The 23,056-nt window shown below is 46.6% G+C and overlaps 1 protein-coding gene across 2 annotated transcripts; it reads left to right on the top strand.

The window, feature by feature from the left end:
* Positions 1-7,570: 7,570 nt before the first annotated feature.
* LOC112274156 (lysine-specific demethylase JMJ17) lies at positions 7,571-21,727 on the top strand. Of its 2 annotated transcripts, none has more exons than XM_090245932.1 (33): positions 7,571-9,061; positions 9,478-9,535; positions 9,646-9,768; positions 10,058-10,115; positions 10,300-10,436; positions 10,680-10,838; positions 11,396-11,482; positions 11,705-11,824; positions 12,205-12,357; positions 12,563-12,736; positions 12,936-13,007; positions 13,213-13,308; positions 13,471-13,569; positions 13,776-13,892; positions 14,114-14,318; positions 14,723-14,787; positions 15,005-15,063; positions 15,211-15,342; positions 15,498-15,657; positions 15,839-16,195; positions 16,396-16,581; positions 17,063-17,124; positions 17,567-17,645; positions 17,860-18,030; positions 18,197-18,318; positions 18,743-18,866; positions 19,018-19,091; positions 19,211-19,355; positions 19,529-19,675; positions 19,842-19,937; positions 20,275-20,370; positions 20,674-20,957; positions 21,222-21,727. In XM_090245932.1, exons 1-33 carry the CDS (start codon positions 7,659-7,661, stop codon positions 21,532-21,534), a joined length of 5,733 nt encoding a protein of 1,910 aa, XP_090102058.1. In that variant the 5' UTR covers positions 7,571-7,658; the 3' UTR covers positions 21,535-21,727. The 2 variants fall into 2 exon arrangements, with proteins under 2 accessions (XP_090102058.1, XP_090102059.1); XM_090245933.1 differs by having other exon boundaries at positions 7,573-9,061; positions 17,878-18,030.
* The last annotated feature ends 1,329 nt before the right edge of the window (positions 21,728-23,056 follow it).

Here is a 23,056-nt window from a genome sequence, read left to right as displayed (position 1 = left end):
TATGAAAATATATTTTTTATTTTTAAGATCCAACTTTGATATTTTTTTCTACTAAATATAAAGATATGTTGGACATCCAAAAATTCTAAGCCATGGCTAATTTGCAAATTTATTATTTTGTATCTCTTTAAGTATCTTACATTCAATAGAAGTAAATAAAGAAAGATTGACCTAAATATTATTGGAGTTGATAGCTTCAATTCAAAAACTCTTTTCTAATCTAAAATTGCTTAATATATTCTGTCCTTTCTTTCATAATATACAATTTAGTCTTCTTGCTACTCCATCTTATTGAATTCTTATGATAGATAAATAATAGAAAAATTATTTTATTTTACAAAATATATAAATTTATTTTTATTTTTATTCTCTTCTATTGTCAAATCTCAAGAAAATTATCTATCTTCTAGTGTGCTTACTATCATTATTTTTTATTCTTTAAAAATATAAATATAACTAATTATTTTTTATCATGTACATCCACATTTTTTTAATATTTATTTATAAGAGATATTTTAAAATATAACTAAATTTATAGTAATTAGTTTAAATCTCCATACATACAAATGTATATAGTTTAGCATATCTTAAATGTAATAAACAACAATATTAAAGCATACTTTGCAATACTTCTTAAATACACAATGTATAAAATATTTCTACCAGGAATATATTTCTTTTAAGAATTAATGATTATGAAGTTCCATAAAACGTTGTTGATTCATATAAATCAATCATGTATACCAAAAGTGAGTCATATCCTATAAATTTCTTCTTGATTAGGTATAATATCTATTCTACGTCTAAAAATGGCTCTTGCAAACTTGTATTTGTTTTCAATCCTCTTACTCTTCATCAATACATAAGCTCCTTTAGAAACATTCAAAGCTTCTTCTTTATTAGCTTTTTATGATACACTAAGTAAAGTACATTTAAAGAAATTAGATTCTTCTAAGAATCAACCATGTATTAAATTTTAATTAATATTTTTATAGTTTTATATTTAACCATATACTTTATTGCTAACTATGTCAATTTCTACAATCTTACATGGCAAATTATTTTCCATCTATAAAGCTTTACTATTATATAGAATATAAGTCCAAATCCATCTTTTTGTTAATTTTAAAAATATAAGCCACCAAAATCAAGAATGCATAAATCTCAAATTTTGTATTGCTAAAAAATGTTTATTAAAATTTTATATAAGCTGCCAAAACACAAGTATTTTCTTCTATACATGTCATTTTTATTGATGTTTTATGATCTACGATTGTTACATCTATTTATTTACTAACTTACTTTTATGTGAAAATTGATTTTCTTAATATTCTATTTTCAAATTTTTATTGTCTTATTTTGTTGAAATGCTATTTGATTTCTATTACAAAATTTAGCCCAGGTTAAAGTATATAATCAACTAGTTAAGGTATTTTAATATTGAGATTGTTTTTAGGTGTTACTAGCACTTGTAATGGATAATTTGATATTTTAATGGAAATTCTATGACTATTAACCATGTTCTTAGAGTCTTGATATTATATAATATGATTTTTGATTTTTTGATTTTATTTTTTTGATTTCTAAATAGTTTTATAAGTTTTCCAATTATCATGCAATTGTACAGTTTGTATCTCATTCAAGAGCATGGATTGAGACGAGCATCTAAAAATATGCCTATTATCTTACTAAACACTTGGCTTGTTTAAGTCTAGATAAGGGATACAAAATGAATTGATGAATTTATTATGATACTATTTTTTAAAGAAAATTGGCTACCACCCAAATTTTCATCCTTATATTATCCATCTACAAGTAACTAAAGGATATAAATTGCATTGGAGATTCATTTTCAATACAAGGATAATATAAAAAATAATTATGAAGAAAATAAAATTCAAGCTAATGTTTTATTTTTATTCTATTCTATTATTGAAATGTATCATTCATTAGCCTTCATGAATAAAATTCAATAGCTTATGAAAATGCAGAAGTAAAATATTTCACAATAACATTTGGAGGTTCTAAACAGTTCACATGATTTGAGTTATAAACTGTCTAAAATAAATCTGTAACCACCAAAAAGTATCTACACTTTGGATACAATTTTCTGCTTCTAACCTCCAAACAGATTATTCTGTCAATCTTTAAAGGTAGTATATGGCCCGATTAAACCCTAATTCAATAAAATCCATGCTTGTAATTGATGATGAAATTAATAATCACAAAAAAAAAACAATGGATTTGACATGATCTTCCAAGCATTCTCTCTCTATATAAATATGAGTCCCACAAATTGATCTTAATTAGAGGATTAGTTAAAAACATAATTTTAAGTCATTCGATTATACAAATGTTCAGAGTAGAGAGTTTTTTTTGGACTATTCAAGTATTTATTATAATTTAGAAGTATTTATAAGTTGCAAAAGTGTTATTAGAAGAAAAGTTATAAAAATGGAGTCTTAGTAAGTCTTGGAGGCAATTATCTTAGTTAGTTTAGTATTTTTCTTATTGTTAAGTATTAAGAGTTAGTTATTGAAACCAATATCTTCATTGGCTCCTATCTACATGTATTACTTATAAAATCCTATCAATGATTAGTTAGTAGTTAGAAGAAGCATGAAAAAGAGCTTCATGTCTTTTTAGTTAATTATATAAAAAATAGGATTTTTAGTGGATTTAAATTGATTTTATTACTATAAAAAACCACCAAAATAGGAAAATACAGCCTCATATAGATTTAGTATTATAGAAACATTATAGGATTTTTTAGAATTTATTTGGAATTTATTTAGAATTTTTTATGAATTTTTAGAGAAAATTTCAAGACTTTGGTAAAATTGAGTTTTATCATCTTGAGAGCCATTATGAAGAAATGAAGCAAGATTTGAAGACTATGCAAGTTTTCTAGACTAATTCGGTGTTTTTGAACACCATGGTGAAGTTAAAAATGCAAAAAAAGTAGTTTTATTAGTAGAAAATAGGAGGACCAGCAGCTAGTGTAGTCCTTGTAGGAAGAGAGGTGCACAATTCCCATATGGGTTGTAGCACCTTGGGTATAGGTAGGAAGAAAAAAGGCCTTGAGGCCTTTTGAGGGGGGGGGGGGTATACACTATTTGTGAACCTAGGTGAGGCTCGAACTCCTAATTTCTTAAGCAAGTTACCCTTGAGGTAAAAATTATTCACTTAACTTTTCTATTATTTACATTCTATCTTTAATCTATCATAACTTATTCGTAGTAACTTGGAATTACATGATTTTTATGTCATTGGAAAAACAAAAAAAAATATCTATTTAAAAATATTTTTTACTTTTTACTTTCACTTTTTATTGGGTGAAAATCCAATGAACGGATTGTGACTTCGTTTTGGATGTTGTGATTACTTGATTTCATCTCTTTTAATTGTATTGTGGATGTTCCTCCTTGGTCTTTTGCCAATTGCTTACTTCACTTTACACCACCAATTACAAGCAACTCTTAATTGAAGCCATCTTGTAATTGGGGCTGAGGAGTGAAATTTACACTCACAATAAAAAATACATGTGTATTCTTTATTCATTATTTTAATATTCAAAATCAAAATCTAATTAAATATCAATACGTTTTTGTAATCAAATATTCAATTCTTTGAAAAACATGTTGTAATGATACTTCATTATCATCATAAATCAATTGTTTTGTTATTCATATTGTAATATATATATATATATATATATATATAATCACATGTAATAAAATAAAATAATAAACGGTTCTGAAAAACTATCATTAAAAAAATCTCCATGTTTTATTTATTTATACTTAAAAATAAGTCACAATATTGACTAAATATTGATTATCTTTAATTTTAGTAAATTAAATATATGTTAATTTAAAATTAATTATGTTTTATTATTTTTATTCTTATTTTATCATTTTAATATATAAGAAACGTGTACTGTAAAAACATGAATATTGAAATTTTAGTTTGTAATTTTTAATTAAATGAATGTATTTCTAATATTTATTTTAGTTGTTTTTGTATTTGTTTAAAAATATATAATTATGTATTTTTTATTCTTAACTAATAAAGTTTTATTTTTATTTTTTATTCTTGATTATTATTTCTTGCAAAATTTATGAAATTTCCTTCTACCAAGGTTATAAATTAAGCAAGATACATTTGTATTTCTAAAAAATTTATTAATAAAAATTCGGCATAAAATGAAGTAAACAATAAATCTTTATTAAATTTATATGACTTAGCGTACTAGGTAAAATTCATATAAATAAATATTAATAATAATTTAAAATGACAAAGTTCAATAAAAGAATATGAAAATGTGAACCGTTCTTTGTGGATGTTCAATATATTTTTTTAGACGTGTTTATTTGTTATTATAATTTCATTTAGGCATCAGTAAAACAAGTGTTATTTTACATATAATTGAGTTCAAAATTCTGATATATGTTGCTGTTAGACAATATGTTATCAAGCTTTTGATGTTAATTTTGAAATAATTTTTTTAAAAAAACTAAAAATATAATAATAATGGATTAAATAGATCTGTTTAAACATTTTTCCTTAGAAAATATTTATGTTGGTAAAATTTTAGTATACTTAAGTAAAAATATACCACAAATTTTGATGTATTCTTTATATTGCTTAGATAAATTTTGAGTTTTAAAATTTTGAGTATTCAGATTTTTATTTGAATCCCATGATTATTCTTAGTCTTTTTATTTATATATGATGTAGTAACTTATTTTGAAACGCATTCTTTTATAAAAACATAGTTCATCATCATATGCTTTGATTTTCAATTGCAAGTACTACACATTCATTTCTTTAACAATTTATCAACATTCTTACATGACACCAATTTAAGAAATCTTTTCATTATTACCGGAGATGTAAATTTGCATGTCACAGACGTGTTCAGTAGTGAAAACAATTCCTAACAACCATTGTTGCCCACATCTCTTGAATTATTTGTTGAATTTCACAACTTTACCATGCAACTTATTGTGTTCTGCAGCAACAGCATAGTCGTTTTAATCAATGTGCACAGTCTGTGAGTGTCGTAGTCTTGTTGTGCATGTGTGGGGTCCAAAAAGCGGTTGCAGAATGCCGAAGATATGTGATGATCTCTGCCAAAGTATTGCAATAAGAGCAGTTTGTGCCGGTGATCATTGTCCTCGACTGGTGGTGTTTCTCCGAGTTCTTTCGGTTGTCTCCGAAAGTTCCACCGAAACGACGATGTGATGCGAGCACCACCAGGTCGGAGGCAACGCAGGGCTGGAGGTTGATCCTTTTCTGTGTTGAGCAAGCAGCCTGTCATTGTGGGCATTTCCTCGCTGGGTCATGGTCTACCCACCCATCGTTTTGTTCCACCCTCCCCAAGAAATGAGTGTAGGTGTGGGTAAGTGCGTTTCCCTGGGTCAATCAAGTAGTGAGTAGTAGTGGTTCAGACTTTGAGAGACAATAGTCAATAGACCATCACGAAATGTGCATGGTGAGGGTGTCTGAGAAGGCACCAGCAGCAACAAGAGCGTAGTTCCCTTCTGCAGGAGGAGGAGCTAATAGCACATGGTGGGTGCTACTTGGAACTCTTCCTCTTCGCCTGCTGTGCTTTCCATAATTTGAGACACCCTCTTATTTCGGCTTGACTTGGACAACACTTCATCTTGCCTCAAAAGTGATTGAGCAAAAGTCCTTCTCTTGTAAACTCGTGTAAGCAGCATTAGTGCTGATTGTTATTTACTTATTGGCTGGTAGATCCAGACTTGAGGTGACAATATTGAGTCCAGTCAATGTTTACTTCAAGCACCGAGTTTAGACTTGAACGCTGTCTAACGGGCAGAACTTCAGAGAGGTGATCTATTCTTGGACCCACCAAGCACTTTACATCACTGATTTCAAGGCAAGCCGAGACTCTGGAAGTTTGGTGAGAATTCTCAATTCTTCTCTCTACCGTTTCAGCTGGTCAAACACTACAAGACCACACACGAAAAGAAGCTCTGCGTGAACCGAAATCAACAGACTATTCTGAATATTACACCAGTCTGAGGTCTCTTCAGACTGCGGGGATTCTACTCCAAGCGACCAGTAAGCGAGAAAATGAGTGTTTGCCGATGCACATTCAGCATCGTGGTGTTTACCATTCAACTGTGAGAGCGCTGGACAGGTGGAATCTACAAATTAAGCAGAATAACATCGGGCTTGGTATCTACTGTTTCCATTATTACTATACTATTATAAAAGCAGGACATTTTTATATACTCTCCGATGTAGAACTTCACTTGCGCAGTCAGCAACCTCCACCTAATCTGAATCAGCACCAAAACCTTCCTGTGCCAATAATTTCTACACTCATTAAATGGGGCTGTCAGACAGCTACTATTGCATCATCCCACACGCTCCACTTACCGCATGGTAATCTCGCGAACACCCTCCCTTCTGAGCGTTCTCAGCGGAGTTCTATTAAAGCCCCTTGGAAACTCCGGTTGCGCAGAAACTGACGCATGAGCTGGTGTCACTGCAGTATTACTGCCAAAATATCCCTGAACCCCAAATAAACAGAAAATAAGAAAAACGAAAAAAGAAACGAAGGATTAAAAAACGTTGGTTTCTCAGATGAGTGCAGAGAAAAGGAAGTAGGATGAGAGAATAAGACGAAAGAAAATACACAGAACGTGGTTGTTTTAGGCTATGTATGAAAGACCTTCGTAATCCAGAAAGGTGTCCACGACCATCGGTCGGAAGAGTTGAGGAGTGGGGCTTCCGGTCGCCCGTCAGCAGGTGGTCAAATCCGAGAGAGGCCAGGAACGCGCACGACAATCGCCGTCCTCACCCCCTGCGGTGGCGAAAAGGGGATCTGATCGGCGTCGAGTAGTGTTTAGAAAATGGTGTGTGCTGAGAGTTGCGATTTGGTAATGATGGCTGGCTCTCTCTGTGAGGAGGGGAGATATGTTTGCGTTGGTCGCCGTCCGTGTCTGCGGGAGTAGGGGAGAACCATAGTGTTCCACAGAGTAACCAGTGGGGGCCATTTAGGGGTAGGGGAGCTTGTGACCGCAGGGCGACGACTGTAAAGAGGTGTGTGAGGTTTCGTCGTTGCACCTCCGTTGCATGGCACCGTGTGGAACCAAGCTCCAGCACAGCATCCACCTTTGAACCCTGAACCAGATTACGTAATTTTTTTTAATCCTAGTTCCCCTAACCTTTGTTGCCTTGGCGCTCGCGAGGTCGCTCAATCTGTCGTAGGGGGTTCATCGACCAATTTTTGGTTGCGCTTGGTATTGGAACCGAGGTTGTCCATGGCGAAGAATGTCATGGCTGGAGCAAGAAGTTTGAGTTTTTGGAGTTGCTGGTCGTGGCGTGCGTCTCCGTGCAGTGAAGGTTAGGTAGAGATCTTAGACAATAAGAGTGGCGCATTCCGGGGCGGGGGGAATTGGTTGAGCGTGATATTGCCGAGGTTTGCTACAGTTGTGGAATCGGAGCAGCAGCGTGCGGGGGGAGGTGTTTTTCTTGGAGGTTTGGAGGGGGCTGTGGCGCGGCGGGGCTAGGTCGGGAGGGCATGATCTGATGAGGAGCGCGAATTGGATGTCGGAGATCAGCTCGCAGTCTGTTTTGTGTTTCTGTTTGGAGGGAGCGTAGTCCGGGGGAGGGGGTGAGAGATGGGGCGGGGGAGGCAGAGGATTGAGAACCCGCCGTGGAGGCAGAAGCCTGGCAGCGGAGGGGACGGGAGCTTTTCGGTGTTGGCGTTGGAGGAAGGTCCGGTGTTCTACCCTACGGAAGAGGAATTCCGCGATCCTTTGCGGTTTATTGCGCAGATTCGAGAGCAGTCGGAGTCGTATGGCATCTGTCGTATTGTGCCTCCGGCGTCGTGGAAGCCTCCGTTCGCCATCGAGTCGGAGTCGTTCATTTTCCCGACCAAGCACCAGTCCATCCACCAGCTTCAGGAGAGGACCGCTGCGTGCGATGGGGTCACGTTCAGGCTGGAATACAGCAGGTATTTGGAGGGGGAGGGGAGGCAGTTGGAGGCGTGGCCCATGTTGGAGGGAGAGGCTCTGGATTTGTGCAAGCTTTACAACGCCGTGAAGCGGCACGGTGGTTACAATAAGGTTAGAGATGAGAAGAAGTGGGCGGAGGTGTTTCGGATGGTGAAGAACGACCATCCCTTCGCCCCCGTCGCCACTGACTCGGTGCAGGCGTGTTTGAGCGAGGTGTACGAATCCCATCTTCACGGCTACGAGGTGCACCAGGCCAATGTGAGTGCCGGTAAGCTGCTGCAGATGAGCAAGAGCCGGGGGATGGACAAGACGAAGCCCGTGGGGAGGAAGAGGCAGGGGGAGGAGGAGCAGCAGGAGGAGATGCAGGGTGGAAAGAGGAGGAAGAGCGGGGAGGGAGTGGAGGTGGTGGCGGTGGAGTCGGCAGGCGTGACGGCGGCGGGCACGGAGGAGCAAAGGGCGGATCAGATATGCGAGCAGTGCCACAGCGGAGCGCATGAGAAATCGATGCTGCTGTGCGATCTGTGCAACCGAGGATGGCATCTGTATTGCCTGTCCCCTCCGCTGTCCGCCATACCTCACGGGAACTGGTACTGCTTGGAGTGCCTGGCGTCGGAGAACGACAGTTTCGGGTTCGCGCAGGGGAGGGAGTACTCATACGAGTCGTTCCAGCGTTTTGCGGACCGGTTCAGGCGCAAGTGGTTCGCATCGCGGAGCAGCCCCCCGAGCAACTCCGATGTGGAGGCGGACTTCTGGCGCATAGTGGAGAGGGGGACGGAACCTGTGGAGGTGCTGTACGGGAGCGACATAGACACGGGGCTATATGGGAGCGGGTTTCCACGAGCGTCAGACCGCGTGCCGCACGGGTTCGAGGCGGAAGCATGGGAGGGATACGTGAAGGACCCATGGAACCTGAACAACTTCCCGAAGCTGGAGGATTCGATGTTGCGGATGGTGCAGGATGACATTCCGGGGGTGATCGTGCCGTGGTTGTACATGGGGATGATGTTCTCGTCGTTTTGCTGGCACTACGAGGACCACTGTTTCTACTCGATCAACTACTTGCACAGGTACGTGAGTCGCCGGAGGAGGGTAGGTGGCAGGGGTAGGGATGTTTTGGTGCTGTGGTCCCTGGTTGCGTGACGGTCTTCGTGAATGCACAGCGGACTGGGCGATCCTGGCCGTCTCGGCCCACTTGCGCGGTGGTGATGGCCTCGTGGGTGTGACGCGAGGGGCGTTGGGTCCGGGTGGTTTGGACGCTGGGTAGAAGCATGGGTACGTAGCTAGGTTCATGGGGGTGCCGATGAGCATGGTGGTCTCCGAGGCTGGGATAGGTGGAGGCGACCGAGCTGGGGAATGGCGTTGCGCGGGGACTGAGGAGAGGGGGCGTGGTCGGCGTGGTTGGCATGGGTGTGTAGTTGCGGAGATGTGTTTGTTGGACATGGGAATGTGGGACTGACTAGGTTTATGTGGTGTGATGCGGCAGAGGTGCGCCGAAGACATGGTACAGCGTTCCCGGGAGCGCTGCGTCGGAGTTCGAGCAGGTAAGCGCGGAATTGATGCGGAGTGAGATTTGGTAGGAGAGCTTGACATGTTGCGGGACGGGTAGAGGGGATTGTGGTCTAAGAGAGGATGGATTGTATGGGTGGTGCAGGTGATGCAGAAGTCTTTCCCGGACCTGTTCGAGGCTCAACCAGACTTGCTATTTCAGTTGGTGACGATGCTGAACCCAATCGTCCTGCGCGACAGCAACGTGCCTGTGTGCACTACGACACAGGTGAGGCTTGGCGGTTAGTTTGTGGAGGTTTGGGTGGGTGACGGAAAAGCTGGTTGGGTGCAAATGGTTTGCAGTGAGCGTGTTGGATGTAGGCGATGGTCAGTGTGGGGAGTTGTGAGACGAAACGAGGTGGCAGCTTGGTTGTTGCATGATGAGGCGATCAGGTGAGGTGTGTAAGAATAGCAGGTGGTCGGACGGTGAACGTGCATCAGCATTGGGCGGTTGTGCCGCACGGTATAGGGTTACTGTTGAGTGAATGAAACCGTGCGTGGTTGTGATGATGTGACAGGAAGCTGGACAGTTTGTGATAACGTTTCCAAGGTCGTACCACGGGGGCTTCAATCACGGTGAGGAGGGGTGTTGAGAGGTGAAAAAGAGATGCTGAATGATGTGTGTGGAGGCGTGCTTGGGCGGAGCAGTGTGTTTCCGGATCCGACGATGCGAAGAACGTGTTCGTGTTGTGGAAAAGTCGGATGAGGGGTGCAGTGAGCGTTGTCGATGACGTCGGGTGATGTGTGATGGTGTTTGCAGGGTTCAATTGTGCAGAGGCTGTGAACTTTGCTCCAGCAGATTGGCTGCCGATGGGTAAATATGCGGTGGAACGGTATCGAGTGTTCCACAAGCGAGCCGTGATTTCTCACGATGAGTTGCTGTGTGTAGTTGCGAAGGTTCGTGAAATCGCGGAATGGATTTTGGTTTCCTCATGAGCACTTTCCGGCATTTCGTGGTGTGTGTGTGTGTGTGGTGTGGCTGGAGGTCGTGAGAGGTGGAAGTCCTGCAGTGGGGACATTGCGCATGTGGTGTAGAGATGGGGGTGGGGGCGCGAAGTAGATGAGGTTCATGAATCAGATTTGGAACATGCACGGAAACGAGGTTGGTTTGTGGAGTAATGCTGGTATGTGGACATGCAGAACAATATCAGTGCAGAGGCAAAGCCCTACGTGCGAAATGAGCTGGTGGCGATGATTAGGAATGAATACCTGAATCGCGAGCTGCTTTGGGCACATGGGGTGGTAAGGAGTGCACGGATGCCTCCTCGAGCGTGCGAGAATCACATCAGCACAGAAGAGGTGAGTGGGTTGGGTTACGTATGCAGTCCATAGGTGATGTGATTGCAGTGGGGTGATGAAGTTAGGGGGTGCGTCGTGGTGGGCTGTGAAACGAGGTTGGCAAGCTGAGGTGGCATCCGGCTGGTCGGGATATATGTGGGAGTAGAGAGACACAAGTCGGTGCACGAGGTTGGGATCGTTGTAGGTGCAGGAATTGTTTTGTGGAGGAACTGAACAACGTTATGGAAATATGTGGTGTTGTCGACAATGTTGGGGTGGAGTTGATGTAAAAGCAGTGGTTTGTGGTGTGGGATGCAATGAGGTGAGTAGTTTTTTGGGGGCTTGAAAGTTGGCAGAGAGTGCAGTTCCGCTGTTGCGTGTCTGGCGAAACCTCAGTGGTGGCGGATGGGAGTGTAACTGTGGCAGGTAGAGGCATGGAGGATTTGAGAGGAGGAGATAGAGGGTGGGGTGGTGTGTCGGGGCTTTTGTTGAGGCTATCAATAGGAACACTGGGATGAGGTGCGGCGATGGTTTGTTGACTGGGAGATTTGGTTGGTATGGTGTTCGCTCTGTGGCAGGATCCGATGTGCATCATTTGCTGTTACTACCTGCATTTGTCTGCAGTGGTGTGCAGTTGTCGACCTTCGAAGGCCGTCTGTTTACAGGTTCGAGTTCTATCTTGTGTTTATCCTGGCCATGTTGATCGGGTTTTGAGAAGTGGGGTTGGTGTGGGTGAAGCATACAGCATTTCTGGGTATGTGGTGTGGTGGCGTGTTGTGGTGGTGAGTGGGGGAAGTCGTGGACTTTGGCCGACGGTGGAGGCCTTGTGGCATGGTGGAACGAGGTGGGGTGTGTGGTATCTGACAGAAAGTCGTGTGGTGGTGCAGCATTCTCTTCATCTGTGCGGGTGCCCGCCAGAGCAGCAGATGCTGTTGTATCGACACTCTCTTGCCGAGCTGTGCGACCTGCTGGACACTCCTCCCCTTAAGCATAACACGTCTAAAAAGGTTTGCTCGGTATGCTTTGATCTGATATGGTATCAGAGTAGGTGAATAGTGATGGGTATTGCTTGCAGTGAGTGCGTGGTGTTGGGTGCACATGGAGAGGAGGGCGAGGTTGGGGTTGGAGTGACGTGGAGCTATGTCATCTTTCTGAGAAGGGTTGTTGTTCGCGTGATATGGGTGGGAGTTGGGTGTGGAGGTGGGAAGAGTGTGATGCGGGGTGGTTGGTGACGCTTAATTGGTGGATGTTTGGGCAGCGTGTGGTTTGATAGTAGAGTGGTGAAGGTGTGGTACGGAGGGCGGGTGGAGGGTAGTGTGTTGTTTTGGTCGGAGTTCAGGCACGACGATGAGTGCAGCAAGATCTAACCGGGGTGTGTTTGGGTCAGGTGTTGGGCCGAGTGGTGCGGTACACGGAACAGGCGGAGAAGTGGTTGGAAAGGGTGCAGCGAGCGTCACATGCCACTCCGACGACCGAGTTTTTGGAGAGCGTGCTCCGAGATGCGGAGCAGTTCCTATGGGGCGGTCATGAGATGGATGAGGTGGGTTGCTGCGAGCGGTGGGCTTGGTGGGGTGGTTGGTGCGTGGCACGGCGGGTGCAGAGGGAGCAGGTTGGGGAGGGTACGATGGTGCATTATGGTTGTGTAGGAGGTTGGCATTGCATAGATGGGGCGATTGGATTCGAATGAGAGTAGGGGAACGGTTTGGGCTGTGAACATTGGCTCGGCAATGGTACTGTGGATGCAGGTGAGGATGGTGGAGAGGAAGCTGGCAGCAGCCCGGAGGTGGGCGGTTGAAGTGGCGGAATGTGCCGTTTCGGTGAAGGAGGGACGGGTTCCTAAAGTTTCGTTCCGTGTGGTGGAACGTTTGATTGGCACGGAGCCGGTGCCATGCATCGAGCCTAATCTTGCGTTTGTGAAGGTAGTGGCATCCGGGCATTGTGCCACGTGGAATTGCGTTTTAGTGGTGTTGTGAGGTGGTGGAAAGTCGGGCGTGAGGGGTTGTGATGCCAGGGTCGGTGGGTGGAGCGGTGGTGTAGGGATGATTCAATTGCGTGTGATTTTTTCGTGGGTGGAGGTGTGCTTAAGCAGATTGTGGTTGTGATTGTGGTTGCGTGCAGATGCTGTACGAAGACGCGAAGCGAATGCGTGAAAAGATATCGGGATTTGTGTTGACAGAGCCTTGCCTGCAGGTATGGGATTACGTGAGCATGGTGGTGGTGGGCGTATGTTGCGGATGATTGTGTTGGAGGTGTTGGGGTGTATTGTTGGTGCTTGTGGTGGACGGAACCATGCGTGCGTGAGGGAGTGACAGTGATCGCGGTTGTTACAGATTTGGTGGCACATGACGTGGTTGTGCGACAGTGGGTCTGACTGGGGGTGGTTTGATATGTGCAGAGAGCGAGTCTGGAGGCACTAATCAAGGAAGCGGGGATGTTTCCAGTGGAGTTCGCGGAGTTGTCAAGGTTACAGCAGCTGGTGGATATGGCAAAGGTGTGTTGTGAATGTCAGTTTGAGCAATTGGGCATTGCAATGTCTGCAGAAGATTGTTGGTGAAAATTGGTGTGGGTGCCGAGGTTATGGGACGTGGTAGGACATGTGTATGTTTTTCCTGAAAGCTCGGAATGGTGTTGTTTATGGGTTTGGGGATGGCAGTTGTGGTCCGAGCGGGTGAGGAAGTTGCTCCCGCCTATAAAAGCGCTGCGAAGTCGCAAGCTCGTGAGCCTGGAGGAGTTATTATTCTTGCAGCAGCAGGTGCGTGTTGGATGGGGAATGTGTGTTGCGGGGAGGGAACGCCGAGTCGGCGTTAATGGGTGTGCTGCTGCGAATGCAGTGATGATTGGAGACGGTGTGGTTGACTTGGTTGCATGGGTGACGGGGGAGTGAGTTGTGAGGGCGTGGAAGTAGCTGCGACGTTGGCTAATTCGTTGAACGCGCCTCGCGGGTGAGTTGGTGTGCAGGGACTGGCCTTGCCGGTTAAGATGGAGGACAAGGAGATTCTGGACATGGTGATTCTGCGAGCAGAAGCTTTACAGCAGAAAGTGAAGGACTCGCTTGGGTCATCTTTGTCTCTGGAGGTATGTTGGGAGTGACTTGAGTTCTGGCGTGGCTTTGGATTTGGGTAGCGGCAGGAGCGATGTGAACCGTGGACATGGCGTGGTGGGGATGGGTTGCGGATGTTGAGTGGCTGCGCAGAGTCTCGAAGATGTTGAGGCATTCGGGTTCAGCAGTAGTGCAGGGTGTGCAGGAATGCGAATTGAGATGCGATGGTGACGGTGCGATGTTGTTGAGCATGCAGGAGATGGAGAGAATAGTTGAGATAGTGCAGGAATTGCCGGTGCAGTTGGCGGGGCTGCAGGAGTTGGAGCAAGGTGTGGCGGACGCGCGTGCTTGGGTTTTGCGGGTGCGGACAACCCTGTTGCACATCCAGCACTACGATTACAACACGTCGGTGGATCTGTTGACAGAGTTGCTGGTGTCGACATCAAACCATTGGGCACAATGTGAGTGTTTGTTGGGAGGGATTGGGTGGTGGGGAGATGTTAAGTGGTAGAAGGCGGTGAGATGGAGTCTGGGTGGGTTGGAGTTTGCGTGGAAGTCGCGTAGGCTGCACGCGACTGATGCAAGTTTCCATGGGGTGTAGTGTTGTGATGGTTTAGGGTGAGAAAATGTGTGTTCTTGGCGTCTGTGATGGAGGCTTGTTCGGTGGCATGACGACGAAGCTATGGAATGTGTCGGTGGAGTTGTGGGGGATGGTTTGGTGGGTTGTGTGGTTGTTTGCGTTGGGTGACGGGGGGAATGGCCATGAGTAGCCTTTGTTGATCAGTACGTGAGTCGATTTTAGTTGGATGCGGTGGTGTTAGCTGACACATGAGTGATATTTTTTTTGCTGCGTACGTGGTCGCAGTGGAGGTGGTGGAGAGTGTAGAGAGTGCGTTGAAGAAAGTTCGATGGCTGGAATCTGCTGCAAAGGTATGTGGCCCGGGGGTTGGTGCAGGCGACGGACGAGTGAGGGGTTGGAAGGTTAGGATGGAGGAGTGAGCAGTGGGATGAGTAAGATGAATAGGCGGTGTGGATTTGCGGGCAGGGGATGGTGGGTTTGAGTGAAGGTTGGGAAGTTTGGGCCTTGGGCGGCGTGGTCCAGATGCCGTGTGCGATATGTTGAATGGTTTGGGTTTTGCTTTCACAGTTGGTTAAGGAAGAGCCATCCACGAACAAGCTGGTGGAACTGTTGAAGGAGGCGTCGAGGTATGAGCTTGGTGGTGTTTGTTGTGGTGGGTGCCGAGAATGAAGTGAATGTTGTTTTGCGAGTGGATGGAGGTGGGGTGGATAGAGTGAGTAGCGAGGGGGTGGTGCGGTGGGTTGATTGGCGTGAAGTGTTGTACTGCACTGCAGGCTGGAGCTGAGTGACGAGAAACTGGTGATGCGAACGCAAGAGTTGGCAAGCACGGCTCTGTCGTGGGAGAGCAAGGCCGCGCAGGTGTTGAAGGTTGGTGACAGTTATGCGAACGTGGACGAGCTGCTGCGGTATGTGGTTGATGAAAGAGCATGTGAGAGAGTTGGGGTTGTAGGATGCGGGGAAGGTTTGGTTGGATGTTGGTGTTGTGGAAAGAGAGGAGAGAGGGTAGTGCGTGGGAATGAGGAAGGATTGAGGGATGTTGGGATGTGAATGGGGATTGCAGTTGTGCGGTGAACATCAAGACACGGTTGGAGGGGTTGAGTGCAATGAAGGAGCTGCACGACGCTGCGAGTTGTTGGAAGGGGCGGGCTCAGGCGTATGTAGATAAGAGGATGAAGCGCGGGGAGGCGTCGGGGGATGGATTGAGCTTTTGTACACTTCAGGTAGGAGCGAGTACGGTGGGATATGATAGGCATGGGTGTGTGGTTTGTTGGTGACTTGCGGAAGTGAAATTGTAGTGAAAGGTGTGGGGGTTACGGATGAGCGTTGTGGTGTGAAGGTGCGCAGAGTAGCAGGGGCTTGGCGATGATATGAACGTTGGAAGTTGTGACGGGGGGTTTGTAGGCTTTGGTAGGAGAAGCGCGTGAGCTGAGGGTACGTGTAGAAGAGATTGGCGTACTGGAAGCCTACTTGGCGGAGGCGGAAGGGTGGATGGCGAGGGTTGCGGAGTTGATGCCAAAGGTGCGAGTGGCATTAGTGGGTGGCGAGGGTTCGGAATCAGAGCACATTGGCGATGCGGAGCACCGGCGCGGTGTTCTGAAGGAACTGGAGGAGGTGGCGACGAAGGTGAAGAGTGCTTTGGAGGAGGGGTCGGAATTGGGACTGGATCTGTCGGTGATGTCAGAGCTGGAGACGGTTTTCAGAGTGAACGCGTGGTGTAACAGAGCGTTGCATTTACTGGACGAGCGTCCGGAGCTGGAGGTGAGTGGTGATTAATTGTGTGGAGGCGTGGTGTTGGGGTGTGTGGAGAAGTTGGCGTGATGGGGAGGTTGAGTGATGTCATTTTTGTGTTTTTATTGTTGTTGTTGATACGAGGGTAGGGGGGCGGTGGCAAATCGGACGGATTGGCTGATTTGGTGTTATTGCGTCGTGACGACTATACATTTGTGTGCGGTGAGCAGGTTGCGAAAAGTGTGTTAGAGGAGGGGTTGAGATTTTCTGTGAAAACGCGAGCTGCGATATATTTGGAAGGGGCAGTGTGCATAGCCGAGACGTGGAAGAGCAGAGTGGAGATGGTGGTGCCTTCGTATGGGATAGCTGGGTCGTGTTCCAGACGGCAGCTGGAGCAATTGGTGACGGACGCCAAGGTACGATGGGGTATGGGTTAAGGCGTGGTTTGTGGTGTTAGCATGAGTGTTATGACATGCACAGGGTCGAGAGCACACGGGAAGAGGGAATGCGGGCGACGAGGAGGTGGTTGTGTGCGGTTTTGTGTGGGAAGTGGGTGGCTTTGGATGCATTCGGTAGGGTGAAGTGGGTTGTGGTTTGTTGAGGTGGGTGAGCAGATGAGGTGGGTGGGTTTGGATGGGAGGGGGTTGGTTGCAGGCGTGCATTGGTGGGGTGTGATGGGTGGAGTAGTGCGTGCGATGGTTAGGTGAATGTGGGGGTAAATGAGGTGTGAGTGTTATGTGGTTCGTTTGGTTGTGGATCGTTACGATAGTTTAAGATGCACTGGGGGGATTGGAGTATTTGAAACCGTGGTTATCAAGTTCGTAAATGTGGCGTTTCCGGCATTAGCGGGTAGTGGCGTTGGGCGTGGCGTAATGAGAAAGTGGTGCGGTGTCACAGGGTCTGGAAATCGCGGTTGCGAGCGAGGAGGCGTACATCGAAAGCGCTCTGAGGTTTCATAGGTGGGTGGACTGCGTGTGGAAGTGATTGGATTGTAGCATTGGGTTTGGTGGGAGAGGTGTTTTTGGGTATTGATACCCCGGCGAGGGTTAATGGTTTGGTTTCACAGCATGAGATTTTTTCTAAGGTGTGTTTGGTGGGCAGTTGAGAAGTTGGGATGTAGGGGTGTGGTGAGGATGGCAGTTGCTGTGGTGTTCGGATTGCTTTGGGGGCGTCCGTGTGGAGTAGATGTGGTGATGTATTGGGGATGATGTTGTGTTGGATGTGGGTGCTTGATGCAATGGGCAAACGGAGTTTGTTGTGTGGATGGTCGGTGTGCAAGTGCGTCTTTAGGCGTGCGTGCGTGCGGATTGAGAGGGACGAATTGCTGCATGTGGACCGTAGTAGTGGAAATTTGTCATGTGGTGCATCCTGACGCGGAGAAGTGGGTGGCGTGTGATGCAGTTTGTGGCAGAAAAGAGTCGGGGAGGCATTGGGAGGAAATGGAGGGCATTTGACGAGGCAAGAACTGGTTGATCTTCAGGTACGTTCAGTGCAACACTGGTCGTGATGTGGCAGGAGGTGACTCCTGTGGCTTGGGATGTAAGGGATAATACGCGCAGGGAAGTGGCTTTGTGGGTGTTGGTGACTGATTGGACGACACAGAAGCAGGCGGTGATGGTTGTGTTGGTGCGGGAGGTGGTTTTATGGATGGGCTTTTGAGGAGAAGGGTTGAGAGTGGGGGTTGGTATTTGAAGCATGGGTGTGATTTGCAGGAGGACAGTTTGGCGAAGTGGGTGGAGTGCGGCGAGAAGGAACAGATTTGCGCAATATTGGGTGACGTGGATGTGTGGTTGTCAAGGTGTCGGGATGCAATTGGTGGTCCCACAACGGAGCCCAGCATGGGACTGAAGGAGATGCTTTGTCTGGTGAGGCCTAGGAGGTGGAAGCGAATCGTTTGGTTGTTGCACGGTGGAGGGGAGTAGCGAGTTGGCTGTGTCTGTGATGGAAAAGCATGTGGGTAAGGGTGGAAGAGTAGTAGGTGTGAATGGCATGCTAACGATGAACGTGTTGGACGATTATTGAATGATGCAGGTGCGCGAGTCTGTGGCGAGAGCCTTGCAGAGAGTGGAAGGGGAGGATTTGAATTGTGTGTGCAGCGAGGTCCTTCACAAGGCAGAAGTCAGCTTGATGCACTGCAATTTTTGCGATGACTGGTATGTTTGTTATGTTTTGGTGTTGAGAAAGAGGATATGAATTCGAGGTCCCGTGTCGCAGGGGGTTGTGAAGAGGGCTGCAGGTCGTTTGGGTTATGAGTGTGCGGATGCATGGCACGTTGGCTTGGTTAGTGGTGGCACAGTAGCTTGTGAAAGTGGCATAGTGATGTAGAATGCTGGGTACAGAGGGGAGGGATGCCTGGTGGGTTGGCTGTATTTGGGAGTTTTGGTTGGATTGTGGCGGAGGGTTCGGAGAGTGCACGTTGGAGAAGGTGTAGCGGGAGGTGTTTTTGGTGTATGTTCCTTGTTAGCGCAGCAAACGTGGTCGGGGATTGGTGATTGTGTGGGTGTGTAGTTGTTCGTGGTCTCGTGGTTGGTTTGGGGAGCGTTTTGGTGAGGTTTGTTTCTGTGGGTGTTGATGCAGGTACCATCCCAGTTGTCTTGGTTTATCAGCGATTCAGACGAGGGTTCAGAAGCAGTACATATGCCCGTACTGCAGTGCGCTGTCAAGTGGCGTGTTGTCGGTGAACAAGAATGCGCAGAGCAAGGTAGTGGGTGGTGTGGTTGAGCTGTGGTGTTTTGTGGTGATGAAGGCGGTTAGGGTGAGACGATAAGGATGTAGGTTTGCGTAGAGAGGTTGAGGTTGAGATGTTTTGGGATGGAACAGAGTGTGATGAAACGATGTTTTATGATGTGCAGTCCCATGTGACGAGGAGGCCATGTTCGTCAACGATCGTGCGGTTGCTGGAATGTGCAAGCTCGATACCGTGCAGGTTCGTTTTGTTGTGAGAGTGGTTAGTCATGCTGCAGTAGGTATGGGTTGGTTGATTTGGAGGAGTTGTAGGCGACAGGGCGCAGATGGTGGATACTGATGCGGCGGTGGGGTGTGCAGGATGGAAGAGGCGGTGATCATGGTAGATGTGATGCGTATGCTGGAGGTGTGGCGGCAGATGTTGGACGACATAGTGGAACCGGCGCTGGTGCAGCGGACTCACAGTGACGTAGTAGACGTGTGCTCACTTTTGCGAGCGCTGAAGGTGAGTTGGAATGGATTCATTGAGTTGACGGCGTATGGTGTAGCGGATTGGTAGAGATTGTGGGTTGGTGCGAATGGTGTGCATGATGTTGTAAGGACGGGGTGGTTGGAATAGAGGAAGTGAGTGGCAAGGTGGATGACTGGGGATGGCTGAGTTTTGAAGAGAATGTGCAGGCCGTGGAAGGCATGGAAGTGCAAGAGGAATCGAGCCTGAGGCTGAGGCTGGCGATCAAGACGAACGCATGGCGGAATCGGGCAATGATATTGCTTGATGGAGCTGTGAAACCTTCTGTAGGATACGTTACGAAGAGCATCGAGGAGGTGGGTCAAAGCGGCGGGTTAGTTTGAGCGCAGGAAGAAGAGTTGTGTTGAAGTGGTCGTGAGCGAGGATGCGGGAGGGAGTGGAAGTTGGAATGGGTTGTTTGGAGTGGCATTGATGCTTGGTGAACTGACGTGAAGTGGTTGGGGTTGAAATGGGGATGAACAGGCGGCGGGAGTGCCGGTGAGCGAAGAAGACTGCATACTTCATGATCTTAGAGTGCAGGAGGCTCTTGCGGTAGATTGGATCGAAGCTGCGAGACAGGTGCGTAGTGGCGTGAGCGTATAGGGTTGTGTGTGGGTGTTTCGTGACGGTTGGCAGGCGTGTTGTGTGTGGGGCATGTGACGAGGAGAAAGGGTTAGTGGAGGAGTGGGCTTGATGGATGCGGTGCGAAAGCTTGTGCTGTTGTGCATGGCGTTCTTATGGTGGAGGTTAAGGAGGAGGGATGGGTGATTGAAGGAGAAAGCGGTAGGAGCGGTTTTACGAGTTGTTTGGGTTTTATGTGTTAGGACGGTGTGAAGTCGGGCGGTTTGTGGAAAGGTGGTTTGCGGGTTTGAACTGTTGGTGCAGGATACGTTTCTGACAGCAGGTTGGTTGACAGGTGATGGGGGACGGGGGCGTAGCATCGCTGGAGGATGTGGAAGATTTGATCGTAGAAGGCGAGCGGTTGTCAGTATCAGTATCGGAAGAGCTGAGTGTAAGTGTGGAATCGTGGTGTGGTGATGGGCAGTGGCGTTTGGTTTTGCAATGGGTGATGCAGGGGTGGTTTTGGTGTGATGGATGGTCCTCATGTTGAGGCGTAGGTTGGATTGCCGTGGACAATGTTGGGAGTTAGGGGATGGACGGTGGGCGAGTGTGTGAGGTCGAGAGTGGGTGTGATGAGGGAAAAGGTAGTGGGCGTGTCGGAAGTGAAGGTGCGGTGGTTGTGGTGGAGATAAATGTTGTAGGCTGTGATAATGTCTGATGGGAGTGGGATTGTGTGGGGTTTTGGTTGCAACAGGGTTTGAGAAGGAGGAGTATAGTGTACTGTATATGTCGGAAGCCTTACAACGAGGAGGAAGGCATGATAGCGTGCGACCAGTGCAGGGAGTGGTACCACTACGAGTGCTTGGGTTTGGCGGAGCCAGAGCGAAGTGAGGGGGGGTCGTTGAGCGAATTGGAGAATGCGGAGTTCGTGTGCCCTGATTGCGAGCAATCGCAGCAAGTTGGGATAGCAGAGGCGCACGGGCTGGAGATCCCATGCATGACGTCGAAATCACTGGAGTATTACGACAAGGAGACTGAGTACGCAACCTCCATCACGACACCCAGTTTGATTTGCGTAGAGTGTTGGATGAGGAGGGTTGGGCGTATTGTGTGGATTGGTGGAGATGGGATTAGGGTGGAAGATTGTGGGAGGGCAGGGTGATGGTGGGGTAGATGAGCGCGTGTTGTGTTGCGAGGTGGGTGGTGTGAGTCATGGTGGGAAAGTTGGTTTGATGAAGTCACGATGATGAGTGTCGCTTGTAGGGCGCAGAGGAAACTGATGGGAAAGAGTTGATTGGACAGGGATAACGGGTGTGGGTCAGAAGCTCCACCGGCGCCGGTGACCCCGGAGACGCCAAAGGAGACGGAGGTGCCACAAGCAGGGCTAAGAGGGAAGAGAAGCAGTCGAGGCAAGGCAAAGGCGGTAGTGCAGCCAAAGTGGCAACTCAGCCACGTTCTGACGAACGACGAGAACAACAGCAACAACAACAATAGTAACAGCAGCAGCTGCAGCAGCAGCGAGGCCGAGACGCCGACGAGCGGTCGCCCCTGCCGCCGCACTGCTGGTCGCCACCGTGGGTTCGACAACTACGTGCTTCTGATGCGGACAAGATAGAGGGCGACACATTGGAGTAGGAAGGGGTGAAAATTCTTTGACTTTTATGGAATAAGTGGTGGTAGAGATAGCACAAATCGGGAGTTTTATTGACGATTTGTGAGGAGGAAGTGATAGTACTGTGGATAGGCTTTGTGAAGGGTGGAACAGTTAGCTTTTGCCATTGGCGTTACTTTGATTCTTTGTTCATTAACCCGGTAGCAGATGCAGCATGGGATGTTTGGTCTGGGGGAGGGTGGGCGGTGTAGATGCTATGTTTTGGGGTTGGTTTTGAGAGAGTTCCTGGATGATGTGTGGCGACAGCGGATGGTGACGGAGTGGTGGTATGGTTTGGTGGTGTGTTGGAACGTCACATTGAAGCTGCAGTTGTGGGTTGAAAGATGGGATGTTGGATGCTAGTGTGTGTTAAGGTTTTGAGGCATTGAGTGGTGTGTTAGGGCACGTGGTCTGTGAAGTGGTGCGTGGAGAAGAGTGGTGACGAGATGTTATGGGAGTCTGAGTTTCATGGGAAAGCGAGATTGTGAGAGTTTGTGGGGAACGTTGAGGTGTGCAGTCGGGTGTGGTTTGGATGGAAACGGTTGTTAAACATGTGAAGTCGCCCTGGAGTCGTCCCGAGACGGTGGATGTGAATCGTGGTAGATGGGGAGTGTTTTGTGGGTGTTTACGGTTGGGGGAATGTGGTACCTAGCGGCACAGCATTTAGGGAGATATGTGAGATGGACTGTGAGCGCGGTTCGTAGGATCTGTTAGGAGTCCAGTTGGAGAGGATGTGATGCTGCAGGTTGAGGAAAGCGATTGGTTAGGTTCGCATGAAGGTGTGCCTGCTCAATTTTGCGGAATGTCGTCGTTTGTTGCCTTCGACTGGGATTCGACGGGCCAGCCGTTTCGTGCAGTCTTGGTGCGGCTGTAGTCGAGTGGCATGATATGTTGAAAACGTAGGTAGCAGTTAGCAAATGGGTTCGATGTAGAACATGAACTCTTGACAGGGTAATATGCACCTTGTAGTTGATCCATGGTGGTTTTGAATTGGAATGAAGGATGTAGTTGGTGTTCAGATTTTTGAGAGTGCAGCAGGCGGTTTTGGTTGACGCGTTTCAGTAAATATAAAATGCGTCATTGAAGAGGAACTGTTGATTATTCAGTAAATGTTCATTTGGACGTGTACAAATGAGCAGACTTCAACGAGTAAATTTTTACTCGTGCACAATGTCTACACAGGCGCAAATAAATATGAACGTGAAAATATGACTTTACACAGGACGAAAGAAGGCAAATGCTCAAATCAATGAATTGAACTATGTTAAATTTTTGCTTCGAAATATAACAGTAGCTCATACTTCTACTTCACTTTCTTATTACTTTCAGTCCCCACCTCCGAGGTTAAACTCCAGTTATTTAGTTTATGTTCATTTAATTTTTATTATTATTTTCAGCATTGCCTACTTTTTCGACAAGGAAAATGTTATACGAGTTGGTTTTATTTGGTCCAATGCAGAAAGAGAGATTCATTTGCATTGTAAAA

Source organism: Physcomitrium patens, chromosome 21 (genome assembly GCF_059467195.1).
Source record: "Physcomitrium patens ecotype Gransden chromosome 21, ASM5946719v1, whole genome shotgun sequence".
Classification (NCBI taxonomy): Eukaryota; Viridiplantae; Streptophyta; class Bryopsida; order Funariales; family Funariaceae; genus Physcomitrium; species Physcomitrium patens.
Note: the sequence above shows the minus strand (reverse complement) of the source record. Positions and strands in the feature narration are given on the sequence as shown.